Source organism: Lemur catta, chromosome 7 (assembly GCF_020740605.2).
Source record: "Lemur catta isolate mLemCat1 chromosome 7, mLemCat1.pri, whole genome shotgun sequence".
NCBI lineage: Eukaryota > Metazoa > Chordata > Mammalia > Primates > Lemuridae > Lemur > Lemur catta.
In genome coordinates this window covers 66,725,842-66,745,063 of record NC_059134.1, presented here as the reverse complement: position 1 = coordinate 66,745,063, position 19,222 = coordinate 66,725,842, and the positions used below count along the sequence as shown (strand labels likewise).

General features: G+C 48.8%; 1 protein-coding gene across 1 annotated transcript in view; it reads left to right on the top strand.

Moving 5' to 3' along the window:
• The window catches only part of GALNT18 (polypeptide N-acetylgalactosaminyltransferase 18), a 316,828-nt gene that overhangs the window by 216,502 nt on the left and 81,104 nt on the right, over positions 1-19,222 (top strand). The window contains exons 4-6 of the mRNA XM_045557525.1: positions 10,217-10,400; positions 12,122-12,319; positions 16,493-16,607. Coding sequence (XP_045413481.1) covers positions 10,217-10,400; positions 12,122-12,319; positions 16,493-16,607 — 497 coding nt within the window. The remainder of the gene's footprint in view (positions 1-10,216; positions 10,401-12,121; positions 12,320-16,492; positions 16,608-19,222) is intronic.

Here is a 19,222-nt window from a genome sequence, read left to right as displayed (position 1 = left end):
TGGTGGGGCACCCACAGGGCTTGCTCTCACCTGGGATTTCACCTGCTGTTAAAGGCTGTATGCCAGCACGTCCCAAGGCTTGAGGTTCTTGGTATGCTCCCCCACCCAAAAAGCTCACGGGGAGGGCCCTACTCCACACTCCTAGGCTGGAGAAGCCGGGGCTGGAGAGTGTCCACTCCTGCCTGGATGCCGCTGACATCAATTAACTGTCCTGGTATTTTTAATAAGTCCTGTGATTCCTGCTGCAAACCATCAGAGTAGCAGGAGCAGTGCCCTTTAAGTAATTGCACAGTGTTTGGGCTCTTGCCCTGTCTTTGGTTTGGGGATGGGAGGGGGGAATGTTCCTCCTCACACAGCCCCAGGGAGTGTAAAGGCCCGAGGGCCATTTGCCAAGGTCATTTAGCCAGTGAAGGAACTGATCTCTATTAGTCCATTATTCTCATTTCCATCTGCTGAATTACTCAAGATAGCCAGAGACAGCACAGAGCTCTGGCCCTGCAGGGAGAGTTGCTTTGGTGCAAGACCTGTGACTCCTTGAAAGGCTGGGGGCAGAGCGGAAAAGAGCCAAGTCTCCAGGGTCAGGCAGATCTGAGCTTGAATCTGCGCCTTCCTCACCTGCTGTGTCGTTGGGTATGTTCTTGAAAGTGTCTGATCCTTGATTTATCCCTTTGTCATTTGAAGATAATAATGGATGCTGGAACCAGGTTGCCTGGGTTTGCATTCCATCTCTACCGCCTCCTAGCTCTGTGCCACTGAGCAAATTCTTTAACCTTTCTGGGCTGTGATTTCCTAATCTATGGAACAAGGGTAAGAATATTAATACTACCTACCTTGAGTAGTAGTATGGCTGTTGCGAGTACTGAATGAGTAATATACGAAGCGGGTTTAGAACAGTCCCTGGCACATGATAAACACTAAATAAATAAGCATTAACTATAAATATCATTGTTTGCAGGGTGGTAGTAAGGTGAGAATCTTAAATAGTGCTTGGCACTTCATCTGTGCATAATATATCATTGTTGAATGAATGAATAAAAGATGGGATGGATTGATATAAAGTGCTGAGCACAGTGCCCATTATATGGTCAATGCCGCAGCCTTTCTGCCCTGGGCATCAGACCAGTGCTGGGCTGACTCAGACCATTGTGAGCTGAGGGTGCACAGCCCTTCCCCGCTCCGCACATCTCTTCCCAACTCAGAGGCAGTGGTATCAGGTGAATAGACTAAAATCACCAGTGGTGGAAGCATTTATACCACAGACACTGGCAAACGTTAGAAACTGTGGCGAGACGGAAAACTACCCCTTCAGCCTGGGAAGGTTTGCTGAAAGATCAACTCACAATAAGGAAGATTAGAAAGAGACAGATTTATTTATTGTGCCCATGAGGAGAATCACAGAGTGATTACACAATATCCCAACGGGGTCCAGAAATTTATATACCCTCATTTTAGAGGGGAGGGGGAGATTAAGAATATAGGTAATTCTGTTTAGAAGCAATAAATGGTTACTAGGGAGGATGAATAGATATTTGGAGAATGAATGGATGGGGGGAAACAGACTGACTTGTAAATGATTCTCTCTGGAAATTAAATGAACCTGAGAGACAGGTATTATCTTTAAAATGGGTTAGGCCAGGTATGGTTGAATTCTTGATCTTCTTTCCTGCAACATATTGGGATAACTGGCAGGGGGAGGAAAGGCAATTGTTCTTTTTGATGTGTCTGTCTGGTTTTATGCAGATAGAGGGAAAGCCCATTCCAACACCTGTTGCTCTCTAAGGCCTTTAATTTAAGATACTCTTTATACCAAGGAGTCATATTTTGGAAATTCTGTGAGCTCCTTCAAAATCAAGGGAGTTTTTTGTTTGTTTTTTTTTGCTTTAATTTGAGAGAGAGAGAGAGTTAAACTTTGATTAGAACCCAATACATTCCTGATTGGCCAGGGAAACATTTTTATATCATCTGCCACAGTCATCTTCAGAAACCAGTTTTGACCATTTTGTTGCAGGATACAGGATCTTTGGGAAAACAAACCATTTGGTAGCAGATAAGAGGGTGTTTGTGGGTTTTGAGAACCTGGCTTTGGAGACTCCACTAAGTTTGGAGTGCCTATTTCTTGTGGGTTGTGGTGGCCACAGATGCCCTGCTGTGACATCAAAGAGTAGACCCCAGATAGTGGGGCCTATTAGGTGGTAATTCTGGGACTTTCTATAACTTGGCAAGGCTGAATTAATAGCTGCAACTTCCCAGGAAGGTTGTGACCCTGTGTGCCTGGCCCCCATAGCCAGATTTTATATGTCATCTCCAGGGCTCTTAGATGTGGAGCCTTTTCCCAGGTCCCTACCAAAAATGGCCAGATCAGGCCTTCTGAGAAAGGGGAACTATTTAAGGCCATTCCAAATATCCTTCAGTATCAGTCGACTTTGAAGAAGTGCAGCTATTAAAGGAGCGGGACAGAAGTGCAGCTGTTAAGTGTAGGGGACAGAAGAATGAACCACGAGGAAAACATCTGTAAACCGCCCAGAGTTTGAAAGCCTGTCTGGAGTGATCTTAAAGAGAGCAGAATGTGCACACAGACGCTGCCCTGGAGCGCTCTGGGGTCCCAGCAGTCCCAGCCCCGCCACCTGGGTCCAGAGCCTCCACTCCAGCTTCTCCATGGAGGTAGGGGTGGGCGGCATCTGGCTTTATTTTTTAGCTCCCCACGAGATATGGATTCATAAGGATGTTTGGTTTGACAACCATTGCATCCTTATGAATAATCTCTCTTTTGAAGTGTGTTGGCACAGCATTTGTGTTTCACTGACCCTAAATGGCTTCAGAGGAAAGCCAGTTAATCTGATCTGAGGAAGACCAGCTAGTTTTCACTCTGGAAGGAATAAACAGAAATGTGCTGTGCTTTTCATCTTTAAATTAGCACCTAGGGAAAGGAACTATTATTAGCACTTCTCAGTGGGGAGTGGATGGGGGGGTGGTGTTCACAGTCCCCTCCAGGGCAGAGTTATAATCCAGGCTGGCCCTCGAGGGACAGCCTTGAGCTAGAGAGGCGGGGTGTGGCCAGAGGGGGACAGAAGGCAGTGGCCCATGCAGAGGGTGGCTGGGAAACTGCAGGGGACAGTCCAAGCATCAGACCCAGAGATGACCACACAGAGAAATAGGAACCAGCTAGAAAAGAAAGGATCTGCAACTGAGGGCAGCAAGATGGAGCCGATGGGTTTGGAAGAAGGAAGAGGAAAAACTACCTGGGCAGATAGTTAGGGAGCCTTTTTCAGACCAAGCGTGAGTCCTTCTGTCAAGAGCTGGAACCACACATATCCCAGAGGAAGCTCCTTTTTCCACCCTGTCACAGAGCTAATCTTTTTCACTTCGGTTGTAACCAAGCTTTGCCTCCCATCAGAATTTCAGGGGGAGCCTGTATGAAATTCACATTCTCTGGTTCCACTCCAGATCTACTGAATCAGACTCTGTGTGGGGTGGTGCCCTGGGGACTGTGTTTTTAACAAGATGATTCTTATGCAGGATGCCATTTATTCTAGGGAGACAGTGTATAGCGTAGAGGTAAAGAGCGTGGACTCTGGGGATAGCCTAGTTGGATTTAAATCCCATCTCTACCACTTGCTACCTGGGTCACGTTGTGCCTTAATTTCCTCCTCTTCAAAATAGAATGATAATCATAGTAGCTATGTCCTAGGGTTGTTGAAAGGATTAAATGAGTTAATATATTCAAAGTGCTTAGAATAGTGCCTAGTACATCATTTTTTCTGTTATTTCATCTATTATATATTAGCCAATTAATACAGAGATTAGGGGAAGAGGGAAGTAGGGTTGCTATTTTGAATTTAAGTCACCTTACACATATTCATATGCATCACACACATAGGTCAGGGGCTGAAAATTTAAGTATTTTGGGGAACCAGGCAAGAGAGAAGCAACTGGCCGGGCCCATAGTGACCTGGAGAATGTATGACTGTCTCAGTTTGGTTCTCCCGGAAGCCAGGAAGATCCTGAGACAGGATTCAGGGCCAAGTCGATTATCTGGAAGATGATCCCAGGAAGCGGTGGTGAGCGAAGGGGACATGAGACAGAGACAAGAAGAAAGGCAATACTGTAGGCATCAGCGCACAAGGCACCACTGTGGGGACAGGGACTCAACCCTCCTGGGAGCCCCCAGGAGAGGGGTAGACCCTGCCTCAGTGTCGTCCCACCCAAGGGGTAAGAAAGCTGGGATATAGTCGTTTCCTGTGTCTGCTGTAACAAAGTGCCACCAGCTGGCGGCTTAAACACCAGAAACTGTCTCACGGTTCTGGAGGCCACAGTCAGGGTGTGAGCAGGACCGTGAGAGAGAATCTGCTCTCCTAGCTTCTGGTGGCTCGCTGGCCATCCTGGGCAATCCTTGGGTTAGAGATGCATCAATTCAATCTGTCTTCACCTTTGCACGACTTTCTCCCTCTGAGCATGTCTGTGTCCAAATTTCCCCGTTTTATAAGAAAACCAGTCATATTGGATCAGGGGCTCACCCAACTCCAATATGAGCCCATCATAACTTACTCCATCTGCAGAGACCCTATCTCCAAATAAGATCACATTCTGAGCTACTGGGGGTTAGGACTTCAACATAGGAAATTTGGGGGACATAACTCAACCCCTACATGGGATGTTCATCCCTCAACTTCTACCCTGCACTGATGACTACCTCTGTAGACGGTCGCTCCACGGCACTTTCTGCTTCCTCTCCCTCTCGGCTATAGTTTGGGTATTCATCCCCTCCAAATCTCATGGTGACATTTGATCCCCATTGTTGGGTATGGGGCCTACTGGGTGGTGTCTGGGTCATGGGGGTGGATCACTCATGAGTAGATTAATGTCCCCCCAGGGGGTGGGGTGATGCGTTTTTACTCTCATTAGTTCCTGTGAGAGCTGCTTATTTAAAAGAGCCTGGCGTCTCCCCGACCCTTGCTTGCTCTCTCACCACGTGATCTCTGCACTCTGCTGCCCTTCACCTGTGTCATGAGTGGAAGCAGCCTGCAGCCCTCACCAGAAGCAGAAGCTGGCACCCTGCTTCTTGTACAGCCTGAAGAATCGTAAGCCAAATAAACCTCTTTTCTTCGTAAATTACCCAGCCTCACGTATTCCTTTACAGCAAAGGTAAATGGACTAAGACACTCTTTTTCTCTCTCTTCCATCACAAGCCTTTTATTAATAAACATCTAATTGCTTAGACTGTGTCTCAGTTCAGGCTCCTCTAACAAAGTATCACAGACTGAGTGGTTTATAAACTACAGAAAGGCTGGGAGTCTGAGATCAGGGTGCCAGCGTGGTCAGGTTCCGCTGAGGGCCTCTTCCAGGTTGCAGACTGCCGACCTCTCATTGCGTCCTCACATGGCAGAAAGAGGCCAAGAGAGCTCTCGGGGGTCCCTTTTATAAGACCACTAATCCCATTGGTTAGGGCTGCTATGGTTCGAGTGTGTCCCCTCCAAAATTCAGATGTTGCCAATGTGACGGTATTGAAAGATGAGGCCTTTCAGCGGTGAGTAGGCCACGAGGACTGCTCCATTGTTTACGGGATTAACGCCCTTTAAAAAGAGGCTTCATGCAGCTTTAGGCTGACTTGCCTGTCTTCTTTCTGCCACATGAGGACGCAGCAAGAAGGCCCAAATGCCAGGACCTTGATCTTGGACTTCCCAGGCCCCAAAACTGTGAGGAAATAAATTTCTATTCCTTATAAATCCCCCAGTCTCAGGTATTCTGTTACAGCTGCACAAAATGGACTGTAAGACAAGGGCTCCACCCCCATGACCTAATCATCTCCCAAAGGCCCCGCCTCCTAATACCATCACACTGGGAGTTAGGATTTCAGCATATGGATTTGGGGGCGGGGCACAGGCATTCAGTGCAGTGCAGACTGTCTTGTCCACAGCAATGACATCAGTACCTGCTACGTAGTAAGTGCTCAGTATTTGTTGAATGAATGAATGAATGGGTGGCCTCTCCCTTTACTCCAGCTTCCCCCAAACCTAGAGCAAATGTGGGAGATGATCATCTGACTCAGTGTGGGACGGAGAGATAAAGCGCTGGACTCCGTTCTCCAAAGCAAGGCTGGAAAAGCCGTGCAGCAAGACGCCTGTGCAGCTGCCTCCCAACGAGCAAAGCCCCACTGGCATCAACTTCCTGATCCTTTACTGTCCTTTATGCATGAGATCACAACGTCCCATTAACTGTTTAAATCACATGAACAGCCATTGGTGCCAGACCCCTCCTGCTCAGCCTGCACTCTGTGGAGCTAACCACTTTTTAGGGGACCAGTGGAGGCGCATGGACAGGGAGGGGAGAAAGGCTCTGTTTGGCCAGGCTGGTGAATCTCTCGTGTTTCCCTGGCGTCTGAAGCAGTGACAGCCACAGGCAGCCTGTACTTAGCTGGCTCTGAGAGGAGGCTCCACGTGGGGATGTGGAGCGTGACCTCCCAGGAGGCAAGGGGAGTGTCATTGGCACTGCTTCTGCAGTGCTGGCTTACAGAGGTCCTTCAGACGTCAGCAGAGCAGAATTTGTGGACAGCAGGAGAGGGCTAGAACAGCCTCACAAGCAGGATGACACCTGGTCCTATGCAGGGTGCAGACTGTATTTCTCTGTCAACACTGGCCATCGACAGCTCCACATGGACCCAATCTGGCAAAGTCAGAGCAAGCAGCCTCCCTACCTGCTCTTTCCCCAGCACATTAAAACAAGTACAGAATACAGCTTCCCCCTTCCTGCCACAACTATACTCCTGTCCTGGCCTACCAAGATACTTTGTTAAATGTTATTTATAGGTATTTCACACACAAAAAATAATTAAAGGTTGTTTACCCAGGAGGGAGAAAAAGATAAAAGATAATGTAGCTATTAAGCTAGAACTTGAAAACCAAAGCTTTAGCAATGGTACAGAAGCAAAAATGCTGACAGAACCCTTGGAATTAGTCATTTTATTTGAATCTGAGCTTCCTGGCAGCCTTAGCAAAAAGGAAAATATGATGGGTTATAGGCATGTGTTTAGGTATAAGAAAAAAACACAAGTTCTTTAACTCCAAGCTAAGAACTTTAGCTAAGTTCTGAGGGGTATTATATATACATGTATGTATACAATATTTAACAGGCAATATACATATTTAATAATAATATATAATATGCAACAGGCAATATCTTAGAAAACAACGTTCCAGAAAATGCAGAAGTCCTTTTTCAATAGTTCTTTCTTGCTTTGGCAATTAACACAGGTTGAAGGAAAACATGAAAACCTAATTAGGTAAAAATATTTTGCAAAGACCACACTGCAAAGTTATCATCTAGAGTATTTCAAGACTTTTTTCTTTCTTCTTCTTATTTTTGGATAGCAGTTTCACTGTGGCTAAAAGAATTCCCTCTTCTAATCAATAGCACATGTTTGGGATGCAGCTGACTGGGAACAGAATTGTTCAGTAGCTGGTCTACCAGAAACCTTTATTGTAGCTCAGTGTTGACAGAGCTCAGAGGTATGAAGGAGCAAGTAGCTCCTACAAGAAGCAAAGTCTTCCATCTCTTGCTGCCACCCTCTGAGCTAGCTCCTCTTCGTCCAGCTTCATTGCCTGTGCATCAGGGCTTCACGATCTTATTTTAACCCCAGCACCAGACCAGAACAACAGACACTAGTTAGCCTTTGTGTATAACAAACCATTCCAGAAGTTAGTGGCGTGAAACACCAACCATTCATTCATTGGCTCCGAATCCTACAATAAAGGCTGGGATTGCTTTGCAGCTTGTCTCTGCTCTACATGGTGTCAGCTGGGCTCTCCCAGGCATTTGTAATCAGCTGGTGGCTCTTCTGGGGCCTTGGTGGGGTGACCTAAATGACTGGGGACTGCTGGGCCCCTCAAGGAGGCTGGCTCAGGCTTCCTTACTTAGGGCAGCAAGACAGCAAAAGCAGAAGCTGCCAGACCTCTTACAGACCGGCCTGGGGTTTGCACAGAGTCCCTCCTGTTGTATCAGGGGTCCAGCCCAGATTCAGTGTGTTAGGCAGCCACATGGGATGTGAATTCAGGGAGGTAGAATTCATGGGGGACCATTAGGTAGCAACTATCCACAGCCTGCTCCTGTCAGTACCTTAGTCACCCCCATCAGTCTCACCGGAGGGGTGAGGAGGACGAGAAGGGGACAGGTTTGTACTCCTGGGGGGAGGGGAGGGGTTTATGTATCAGGTCATTTGGCACCAGCCTAGTTCTCACTCCGAGTTCTGTGCACTCACCACTTAACTGCCACTATCAAAAGCCCAACTATCAGGCTTTATGAGGTCCATTTAAAATTTTCAGAAAGGATGTATGAGAGAACCTTTGAAATGATGAAGCAGTAAACGTTTTAAGCAGCCTCCTGGCAATGGTGCTTGGGGGCCTTGTAAGCATGGGGCACATTGAGTTATGCAGTTCTGTGGCCCACGTCCTGACATTTGCGAGACAGCAGCCTCCCCAGCCAGCTGCGGCGATCAGAGATCGCGAGGTCACTTTCCTATGGGCTACAGTGGGTATACAGCCTGTTAGCAGCAGCCCAAAAGTCAGCTGCATTTTCTCCAGACTGGAATGAGAACACCTGACAGCCCCCGCTGGCCCCAGTTTAGGACAAAGGTGACATCGTTTAAAAGGATGACTTGAATGACAATAAAGACCATATGCTCACCACGTCTGCAGAAGCTGGAAGGGCTAGATAACAAAGACAAATAGTGTAAATCTTTAGAAAGGTCAAATTAAATAAGATTAACCGTAAGATTCTTTGTTTTGGCTCAGTGTGTGTGTGTACGTGTGCACACTCACAAACACATGCACCTACGCCTACACTCACATACAGGATGAAGGAGGCCTGACTCAGTAGCGCCTTGTAAAAAAACACTTGTACAGGTATGTTTCCGGTAAGCTTAATTTGAGAAAAGTAATCAAAATTGATGTGACTTTAGATTATATTAACAGGAGCATAGATTCTAGATTAAGGGAGGTAGTTAGTTTCCTGTATTCTGTATAGTCCATTTTACTTCAGAAGTATTATATCAACTTCTGGGTGCATAATTTACAAGAGAGAAAAACTAATTTATTTAGAGGGAATTTCAACATGATTAAAGAATTTGAAATCATGCGATTTGAGAAAACATAAGGAAGAACTGAAGGTATTTGACCTATAGAAGTCCTCAGCAAGGACTTAAGGATGGTCTTGCACTCTGAAGGGCTGTTATGTGGAAGAGGGACTTGATCTGTCTTCTATGGCTTCAAAACAGGTCCCACGGGACTGATGAGTGGAAGGTTGAGGGACCCTGGCATTTGGAGGTCAGAAGAAGGAAGAACTTCTAATAGTTGAAGTGGCCCCAAAAAGAATGGACGGCATAGAATTCCCTTTTACTGCAGGGGTTGGATGACTGCTCCTCAAAACAGTCAGAGGGAATTCACACCTTGAGATGGGTAATTGGTTCAGAACGAACTTTATAATCCTGTCCAAGCAGCTGCGAGGGCTGTTGTAGGCTCTTGCCTTAGCTGCTGTGGGAACATAAAAAACATACTGCTGCTGCGGGGTAACGGGGCCCCTACTGAGGCCTGTTTCTGTCGCCGCAGCCCCCTTTGCAGCCGTGAACAAGCAGAAGCATCAAGTGCTTGGCCAGGCCCCGCAGCCGTAGGCAGCAAACAAATGGCAGCTCCTCCCAGGGGCACAGCTCCTGGCCACCCGCTTCCTGGAACAATGGGACCCCGGCAGAGAGTGGGTCCCGGGCTATGGTCATGGCTGACAGAGCTTTCCCTGGGGCTGTGGGAGCACCAGTGGAGAGCACTGGGAAGGGGCAGCCTGGCTGACCAGGAGACAGCCTGGCTCTTCAGGCCATGGGACCCAGTTTGAAACTGGACTACGCCACTCACAGGCTGTGTGATGCTGGAGAAATTGATGAACTCTTCTGAGCCACCCTTTTCCCATTAGCTTGTTGTGAAGATTAAATTAAACAATGTGTGTGAGGCACAGGATGCCACGCGTGTGGTTGGGGTCCCATAGATAGTGTTTTTCCGTTTTTCCCTGCAACACTGAGCAGTGCCAGCCACTGTGGTGAGCACTGAGGGAGACCCAGGGAGGGGACTGGGCCCTCGAGCTGCTCTTTGGGGTCAGTGCTCCCTGGCAGAGCGAATGCTTTGATTGCCCCCCTGCCCCCGGCCCCCACCTTGCTAAGGATGCGTTTTCTCCCCGACAGAGGAACTGAAGGAGAAGCTGACGGAATATGTGGACAAGGTGAATGGCCAGAAGCCCGGCTTCATCAAGGTCGTGCGCCACAGCAAGCAGGAAGGCCTCATCCGCTCCAGGGTCAGCGGCTGGAGGGTGGCCACTGCCCCCGTGGTGGCACTCTTTGACGCCCACGTGGAGTTCAATGTGGGCTGGTAAGCCCCCCCGGGGAGGGGAGGAGGCGTCCCAGTGGGGTTGGGGGCTTTGGCGCCAATGGGAGCAAAACATGCTGGGATCTCAGTCACAGGCTGGAGGGGAAGGAGAGAATTCTGGGAACAGGTGAGATGGGGGTGTATGTGACCTAGGCAACAGGGCTGGCACATCAGGGGGTATTCAGGGTCAGTAGGTCAGCACACAGTGCCTACAGTGTGTAGTGACATCAGGTGTGGCTCTGCCTGGTGTGGCCACCAGGGAGGTGTGACCAGAGAGAGGGGTATGTGCTGCTCAGGGCAGAGCAGAGAGCGCCTGCCTGCCCGGCTGAGGACAGGGCCCCCCACACAGAGGGACGCAGCTGGACCAGACAGGAAGCAGAAGCCCAGCCTCACAGACAGGGCCAAGACCAAGTGGGCAGAGGTGGGCAAAGGTGGCTTCATGTCATCACGGGTGCCCTGGGCTCCCCCAAATGCCAGGCCAGAGGTAGCACATAATCTCAGATTCTCCCTATAGTGAAACTAAGTTTTTGAACGTCTTTCTTTCCCTGGTCAGGGCTGCTTAGGGAACAGACGAAAGGCCTCAGTGGCTGCAGGGCTAGGGCAGCAATGCTGACATCCCTGCAGGGCAGGAGGGCTCGGTGCGCCCCGCAGTGTGGGGCTTTGCTGGGCCTGTGTGGCTTTGCTGGGTGCAGGCACTGGGATGACTGCAAGTAGCTGGGGCAAGTAGGTTGCCACCCTTCCTACCAACATGCCTGATGGCACGGGGTCTGCTCTCCTCACACGCCACGGTGCCAGCTCCCCTCTGGGGACAGGGTGAGGAAGCTTCTCCAGCAGGAGGTGGGGGTGGGGGTTGTAGCAGGGCATGCACACAGCCTGGGCTGCATTCCGGCATAACAGGCCCAAGTGAAGGCTGCAATACAACCATTTTTTATAGCTCAAGTCCCTGCTTGCCATTTGCAACTATTTAGAAAGCATTTTCATTGGATTTATGGCCAGAATAGGAGAGGGACACTTACTATTTCAAGCTGATTTGAATAAACAATTATGCACCAAATGTGCTATTAATGAGAAGCTTGCCATTCCTTTCTGCAAACACGGCTTACCTGGTGCTTGCAGGGGCCTCCTGGCTCCCTGGCAAAGCCCTGATGCCCCACCTCTCCTTGGGCAGTTGGGGAGCACTGAGGGTTGGGGGGCACGGCTGACATTCCAAGGCGACATTGCATGGCTGGTGGGCATAGGTTTGTTCTCACCTCCCAGTCTCTGCCATTTCTATCTGTCTTTTCCTCGATTGATACATTGAATTTTAGTAAAATCAAAGTCCAAGTTGAAAGCTTCCTCTGGAACCTCAGATCTGTTCCTTTATTCCTTTTCTTCTTGTTTAAGTCTTGGGTTTGGTTGTTTCTTTCTTTTTTTTTTTTTTTTTCTTCCTAGCAAAGAAAGGGAAAGCAAGCAGGCACAAGGCTGGCTGGGATAGGAATCGCTCAGCTCAGCCCTGACTTGCTGCAGGAGTGGCCAGGCCACTTGCCATCCCAAAGTGCTCAGGGGACGGGAAGCTGGACAGGGGCTCCTTCCCAGGAGCAGTGCCCCTCTCCACTGGCGGAGATGGCCAGGTGTTCCTGCCTCTTTCTGCTAAGCAAGGACCTACAGGAGATGCTAATCCAGTTCTTGTCCACCTTGGGAGCAGTTACTCACTCTCTCTCTCTGTCTCGCTCCCTCTGGCTCAGGGCTGAACCTGTACTCACCCGCATAAAGGAGAACCGGAAACGGATCATCTCACCATCCTTTGATAACATCAAATATGACAACTTTGAGATAGAAGAGTACCCACTGGCTGCACAGGGCTTCGACTGGGAGCTGTGGTGCCGCTACCTAAATCCCCCCAAGGCCTGGTGGAAGCTGGAGAACTCCACGGCCCCCATCAGGTAAAAGCATCCTTATCCTGCTCCCAGCCCAACCCTTATCCTGGAAACAGCAGGGGGTGGGGAGGGCAGAATTACAGTGTGATCTCCGGGCATTGCTCTCTCGGGCTCTAATCATCCCAGAATCCACTCATAGCCTCGAAATTACTCATTTCAACATATCTCCGTGGGCCACCTGCTGGGTGCCAACCGCTGTGCTCAGTGCTGGGGCTCTAGAGTGATTAAGATTTGGTTCCTGCCCCCAAAGGACAGAAAAAAATCACTGGAATAAAAAATTTACTCTACCATGCAGGCAGAAACTGCGTGGTGAGCGGGGAAATTCTTTTCAGAGAGGGTAGCATTGGCCCTTGTTTTTAAGAGCAAGTAGGCGATGGCTAGGTTGGGGAGGAGACACCCATATGTGAAGTTCATGGACACATCAGAGGTTCAAAGGGACTAGAAGGAGGAAGGAAGCCAGGCAGCCCCAGGCAGAGCCTGGAGGGGTGCAGAGGTAAGATCAGCCCCCACAGGACCTGGTGCACCGTGGTGATGTTTGAGTTTTACTCCATCGGACTCAGACAAAAGTAACTCCAAACTGCATTTCAGAGATCCCAAAGTCTCTCTGCCTTTGCCGCTGTCTTCCTAGACACCTGAATGACCACCCTGTGCAGCCGTTGCTTTCACTGGTCAGGGGTCAGTTCTCCTGAAATAGCCGTCCCCACCAGACCTCGTTCCTGTCTGTGTGGATGACAGGGTGGGTGTCTTTATGCTCCCTGCAAAGTCCTGCCTGTTAAACACACAGACGGCAAAGGTGGCCTAGGGGACAGTTCCCGGAATGAAAGAGATTAGAAGCTGATTAGAAGTTGCTTTGTATTACATGAGGGAGAAAGATTATGAAAAATTTAATTGAAAGTAGGTGATTATTACCTAAGATCACATTTTTCCTTGCCGGAAGAAAAAATTATATTCACATTTAGAACAGGACAAAAGAGAACCCCACTTAACTTTCCTGTGGTTACCTGTTACCTACTCCGCTAGGCCCCTGCCACAATTTTGTGATGCTGAATATTTGTTGGGAGCCCACTGGGTACAAGGGTCTTTTACACACACGGTCATGTTTGATCATAACCTGATGACAGCTCAGTGTGTCATCCCTGCTTTGCAAGATGAGGACAAGCAAGACTGAGAGAGGAGAATGGCTCTGGGCAGTGGAGCCAGGATGCAGCAGGCCAGCTGGACTCTGTGGCTAGTCGTCATCCATCTAGTGGGCCACTGTTGAGCTCAGAATTGGCGTGACCAATTTCTGCTCCTAGATCTGCTGAATGCTATTGGAGGGAAACATGCCACCACGCAGCAGTGAGCATTCTTGCAGAAGACTGCATTGATAGTATCTGTTTCTGTTCTGCTCATCTCTAAATGTATCAAATCTGGTCTTAATTAGCAAACCCACATCCTAGGTCCTTGCCAGAAAATGTCATCTCAACCTCAAATTTTCTATCACCCAATTTTTATCAAAAGCTTGGTTGAGAGAAATTACATTTATGGAAGGTTTTTTGGAAGAATATTCCTGGTTTTATTCCTAGATGAAGACAGCTCCACTGAAAGCTGTGATTTATACAAATGTATCTTGCCTATCTCAGCTGTTTTTTTCTTTGGAGCTGTACTTTAGTGCTTTGCCCACACATGGTGTAAGCTATTTAAAAAAAAAAAGAAAAGCCCAGCAATATCTTCTATTGCATTCTAAAAAGATAAAAAGATGTCTTTGAGATGGTTATTCACTAGATCCTCAAGTGACCCGTTTAAGAAGATCCACATGAGAAATTTCTTTCAAACTGACTGCCAGTCAAAGAAAGCCTTCCTATCCATGAGGAATCAATCGGTATGACATTTTCACATGAGAACTGTAAATTTTATTTCTAAGACCATGTATGTTCATTTTCACCTTGGCCAACAGGAAGCTCAGAGCAAAGTTTGTGGGTCTACTTTAAGAATAATGAAGGAGGACCTCAGCCTATGCATGCATTCTAGCTGGTCCCCCAATTTGTTGTAATCTTTGGGTCTTTCCAGACATTTCTCTATTTATGGTTTTCCAGTGTATTTTACATTTTCTCGTAAGCTATTTCTGATCCTTTCAGGAATGAGGCAGGATATAAATCAATAACACTTTCAGGCTGATTGAGTCCACTTAATGTCCTAGCTGGCTAATAATAGACCGCTGAGGTGGCCTACACTCATCCCCGAGTAACTGTTTCAGATTCTGTTCATTCCCGTCTGGAGCTGGCAGTTTGAGGAAGGCTGCTTCCTGCATGCCCTGGTCTAACACTTCCGGAATGTGCAGAGGAAAAGGCGGTGACCCCACTCTGCCAGTTTCCAAACCATCATACACTTAGAGAGGGGATTCTCCGGGCTTCTTCAATGCACAAGTACAAGTGCATCTTTTTAAATGACCTTCTGAATGTCAGATATGTCCCAGAAACTCTCAAGTGCTTTACATCATTTAAGTGAGTCTGCATGCGGTTGTAATGGATCCTATGTTGCAGATGTGGAACCAGAGGCCAGAGTGGACAGGGAACTTCTCTCAGACACACAGAGGGGGATTTTTCCCAGAGCGATTATCTCCAAGGCCAGGATTCCACCAGAGCAGGGTCCCAGCTTGCTTTAGGAGAGGTGCTTTGAGTGCCCATGATGCCTGTGGTCTATGCAGGGTGAAGTCCTGTTCAGAATAAAATTGGTGACTTGAAAGGAGGAGGGGCTGTGACCCCAGGGTGCCAGTCTCTGTCAGAGCAGCCTTCTGCATCAGCATCAGTTCCCCAGGGAAGTGGCCTGCAAAATAGCCTTTTCTTCGCCTTGATGAGTTTCCAATTTAACAGACAGATCTATTTGCATGTGATTGACTGACAGTTTTCTCATCACGGAGGATTCTTCATTTCTCCTTTTCTTTTCTCTCCCCCACCAAGTCTTCCAGACACAGGCTGTTAAAATGCCAGGCAAGGGCTAGAAATGGTAGCAGTGTACAATAGAACAATTGAAAGTCATTGCATAAGTAATGCTCTCAGCAGAGACGCAGCCCCATGCACTCATGCTGACTCACCTGACGTGACTCATTCTCTGAGGTCCTGTGCTGGGAGGCTGCACAGAGCTGGTGAGCCCCGAGCTCACTGCCCGCCCCCCCACCACTGTGGAAGGAAAGGCCTTCCAGCTCCTGGACCTATCAGTTGTTGACAAGTTGCTCCAGCCTAGGACCCCTGTTGAACCCCAGACCCAGACCATCTACCTAACCTCTGTCTGATGGATATTTCCCCGGGGTGTCCCTCAGGTACCTGAAGGTCAGTTTTCCAAGCTTGTCGTGCTGCTCAAACCAGTTCCTTCTATACCCCTTACTGATGAGTGGCCCCCAGCCCACCATTGCCCAAGCCAGAAAGCCAGCTGGCACCCAGGTTCCTCCCACTTCCTCACCCTCATGGTTCATATGATGGGAAGTTCTGCTGATTTTATTTCAAAATATGTCTTTAAGCAATTCTGGTCTCCATTCCTGATACTCTGATCCAGGTCTTTGTCATTTCGCACCTGGATACAGCAACAAGCTTCCCAACTGAATTCCCCAATTCCCACTCCATCTCTTCCGATCAATCACCCCATAGCTGCCTGAGTATTTATTTTTAAACACAGATCTATTCATACCAGCCCTGCTTAAAATTCTTCATGGCCACCCCTTTCCCTGTAGATAAAATCCAAATTGTTTACCATGCAACCTTAGTCTTTCTAAGTAGACTAAGGTTGACATGCAGAACCTAAGTTGGGGAAGGGCGGGGAAGTTGGCCTGGGTGTCCGGGCAGAGATGGAGACTGGCTGTGCAGAGGTCAGGGTCAGGCCAGCTGGAGATACAGACAGTCCATCTGGACTGGCAGGCTGGCACCACTCCTCGGGGCCAACACACGTGCCAGTGCCACCAGGAATGGCAGCTGATCCCAGGGTGGGAGCTGTCTGCCCACGGCCCTGATGAAACACCCTTTCTGCAGTGGTCGGGTGAGGCCAGACCTGGGGTTGGGGGATCACTCCAAGAATGAGGTCCACCCCAACTCTGGCAGCAAAGGAAGGGAGAGGATCGGATCATCCTGGTAGAAAGGCCCTACTGCTCTTACAGCCTCATGACACAGCCCCTCCGCTCACTGCTTGCCCCTCTCCTCTGCTCTGCAGGAGCCCTGCCCTCATCGGCTGCTTCATTGTGGACCGCCAGTACTTCCAGGAGATCGGCCTGCTGGATGAAGGCATGGAGGTCTATGGGGGCGAGAATGTCGAGCTCGGGATCAGGGTGAGTGGGGTTCTCACCCACAGGGCTGGGCTTGGCTCCCACAAAGACGAATGAGTCCGGGGGTAGAGAAATGGGCTTAAGGCTGAGGGTCACAGGCTGATTCTGAATGTCCAGTCCTGAGCCTGGGTCCATGTGTGTGTGACTGGGGCCAGGGGAGAAGAACACAGGGTAGAGCCTCTTGATGTTTCAGGAAGGAGAGGACTTTAGAACCTGCTTGGCAGGGGTAGGGCAAGGGAGAGTTGAGCTCCCAACTCGAGGAAACAGCCTCCTTGTCAAAACCACACGGAGGCCCATGGGGTGAGCAAAGGTGCTCCAGGAAGAAACAACAGACATCACAGGGTGGCTGGACAAGAGCGACCCTCACAGTCACTTCCCTTGGGACTTGTTACTCTGATACTCTCTGTCTTCTCCACAGTGGCCCACAGAGCTTTCCCAAAGACTTTGGCAAGAAAGAGCTACAGGGAAATAAACACATGGGATATAAACAAAACACAGCCAGGCTCACTCCATGCTGGTTTCTGACCCCACCAAGTGCTGGCCAGACCCCTAGGCCTGTTGCTGCCTCACTCTGTTCTCCTGTCCCCAAGCACAGGGCCCTTTGCAGCTATCAGCTCATGGTGTGACCCCACAAGAGTCTCCATTTTATTTCTCACCCTACAAGAACATTTCCTAGGCTTTCTGGCTCCTCTCCCTTGACCCATGGAAAGATAAATCCAGAATGGACCCCTCCCTCTGTCTGAGAGACACATTAGGTCCCTTGGTGTTTCTCAGGAATGTGATGATGGATACAGTGAAGGATCTTGTCCCAGAAGGAAACCCATCCTTATGTCCACAGGGTGTCCCTATTAAATCCCACGGTGGTCCCCACTGTCTTCTCCGTGGGGATCGCTAAGCAGCCCGACACGCCCACGCACTGCAGGCTTGCCAGTGCTTCGCAAGGACCCTGTACCTACTGGTGTTCACAGTGATCATCCCCGCTGTTCCTCCTCACTGCAGCCTGCTCACACATCCACGCAGACCTCCCTCTCCCACTCCTTCCAGCTACTGATCCCGCTTTTGCCCCTTCAGCCTTAGTGTCTGCATCTGGGTCTCGAGTTTCCGCTACTCAGTTCCCACTGAAGGACTGCGGCTTGGATCCACCCTCCTCTCACCTCTAACCTCCTTCCACCTCCCACCTCTCTGGGCAGGTGTCTGGCTCAGGACAGCCCTGGCCCCTAACCTGAGGGGAGACTGGGCTCTAGCAATGAGCATCACATGACACCTGTGATGACTGCCAGGCACTGGGCAGGGCCTGACTCATCCCCCAGACTTCATACCAGGGCTTTGAGGACTGACAGCAGGACCAGCTTATCTGAAACTGAGCTTAGAAAACATTTGCAGACACCTGTATTCGCTGAAACGCCGAGAAATTGCTTTGGAGGCAGTCAAAATTCATGGGCCTATTGGGGAGCTAATGTATTCATAGAGGACAGCCCCTGCATAATCACCCTCATTTCTCCACTTCTCCCTACACTGGTCATTTATTCCTCATTTGCGCCCTCGCCATCTCATTTCAGCACTGCTCCTGGATAAATGCTCACCCCAAACATAATATTTTTCACTAGGAGCTGCTGTCAGGAATTGGCTGAGTGGGCAGGACTGCCTCCAGTCACTTGTGTTCTCTGGGTAAAAATGTCCGGGAATGGAGAAAGGAATTAGATTTGTGAACTCTGCTTCCAACATGTGTGTGAGTCAATCACAGAGTGGTGGAGATTTCTGGCTTTTCCATCCTTAGCTTATAAAACTACTCTGGAGTGTAGGCCTGGGTGAGGCTCTCAGATACAAGCTGAAATATTAATATCTTTGGGTGGTTGCATGTTCAGGATTTGAATTACAGTATAAAATGTTGTCTGGCTTTTTTTTCCCCCGCCATCTCTTCCGTCCCACTTGACAGAGATGAAGTGTCATTGGAGTTGAAGGAAAGGTGGCTTTTAATGCAGGGGCCCAATAACTTGTTAGCTGGCAGCACTGAGTACAAAAGGGAAGATGAATTAATTTGAATTCCAGTTTCCCTTTTAAGGGACACAGAGCCACTGATCATCTCCAAAACAGATGTTCTCATTTTGTGCAGTTGTTAGTGTTTGTCTTTCTTTCATGTTTTGTGAGTTGATATCTCAGTGCCTCAGTTTCTTCACCTGTAAAAGAAGATATCTGCCCTAACTACATCACAGCACTGTGCATAAAAATTAAAGACATTTCTTGTCACACCTCACTTATCCAGAGGCAACTTATCCAAAGTCCTGAATATTTGGCACACTGACATAGAGTGTCTGCACCATTGCTAAATGCCTGCTCGGTGCCAGGGGTCACGTTAGGCATTATGTCATCCATCCTAAGAAGTAGGTGTTATTACAATACTCTTTCTTTCTTTAGATGAAACTGAAATTAAGAGCTTACAAATGTTCTCAAGGTCATACACCTTATAAGAGGCAGGGAAAGGATTCAAGCCCGGATCTTTATGATCCAGAGGACTAGGTAGAGACACCGTGGTGATCTAGGGATAAACGTCCTTTGAGCATCCCCCAAGAAAGGTATGGCAGTGTCCATGCAGTACTTTCCTTCTACTTTATTCACAA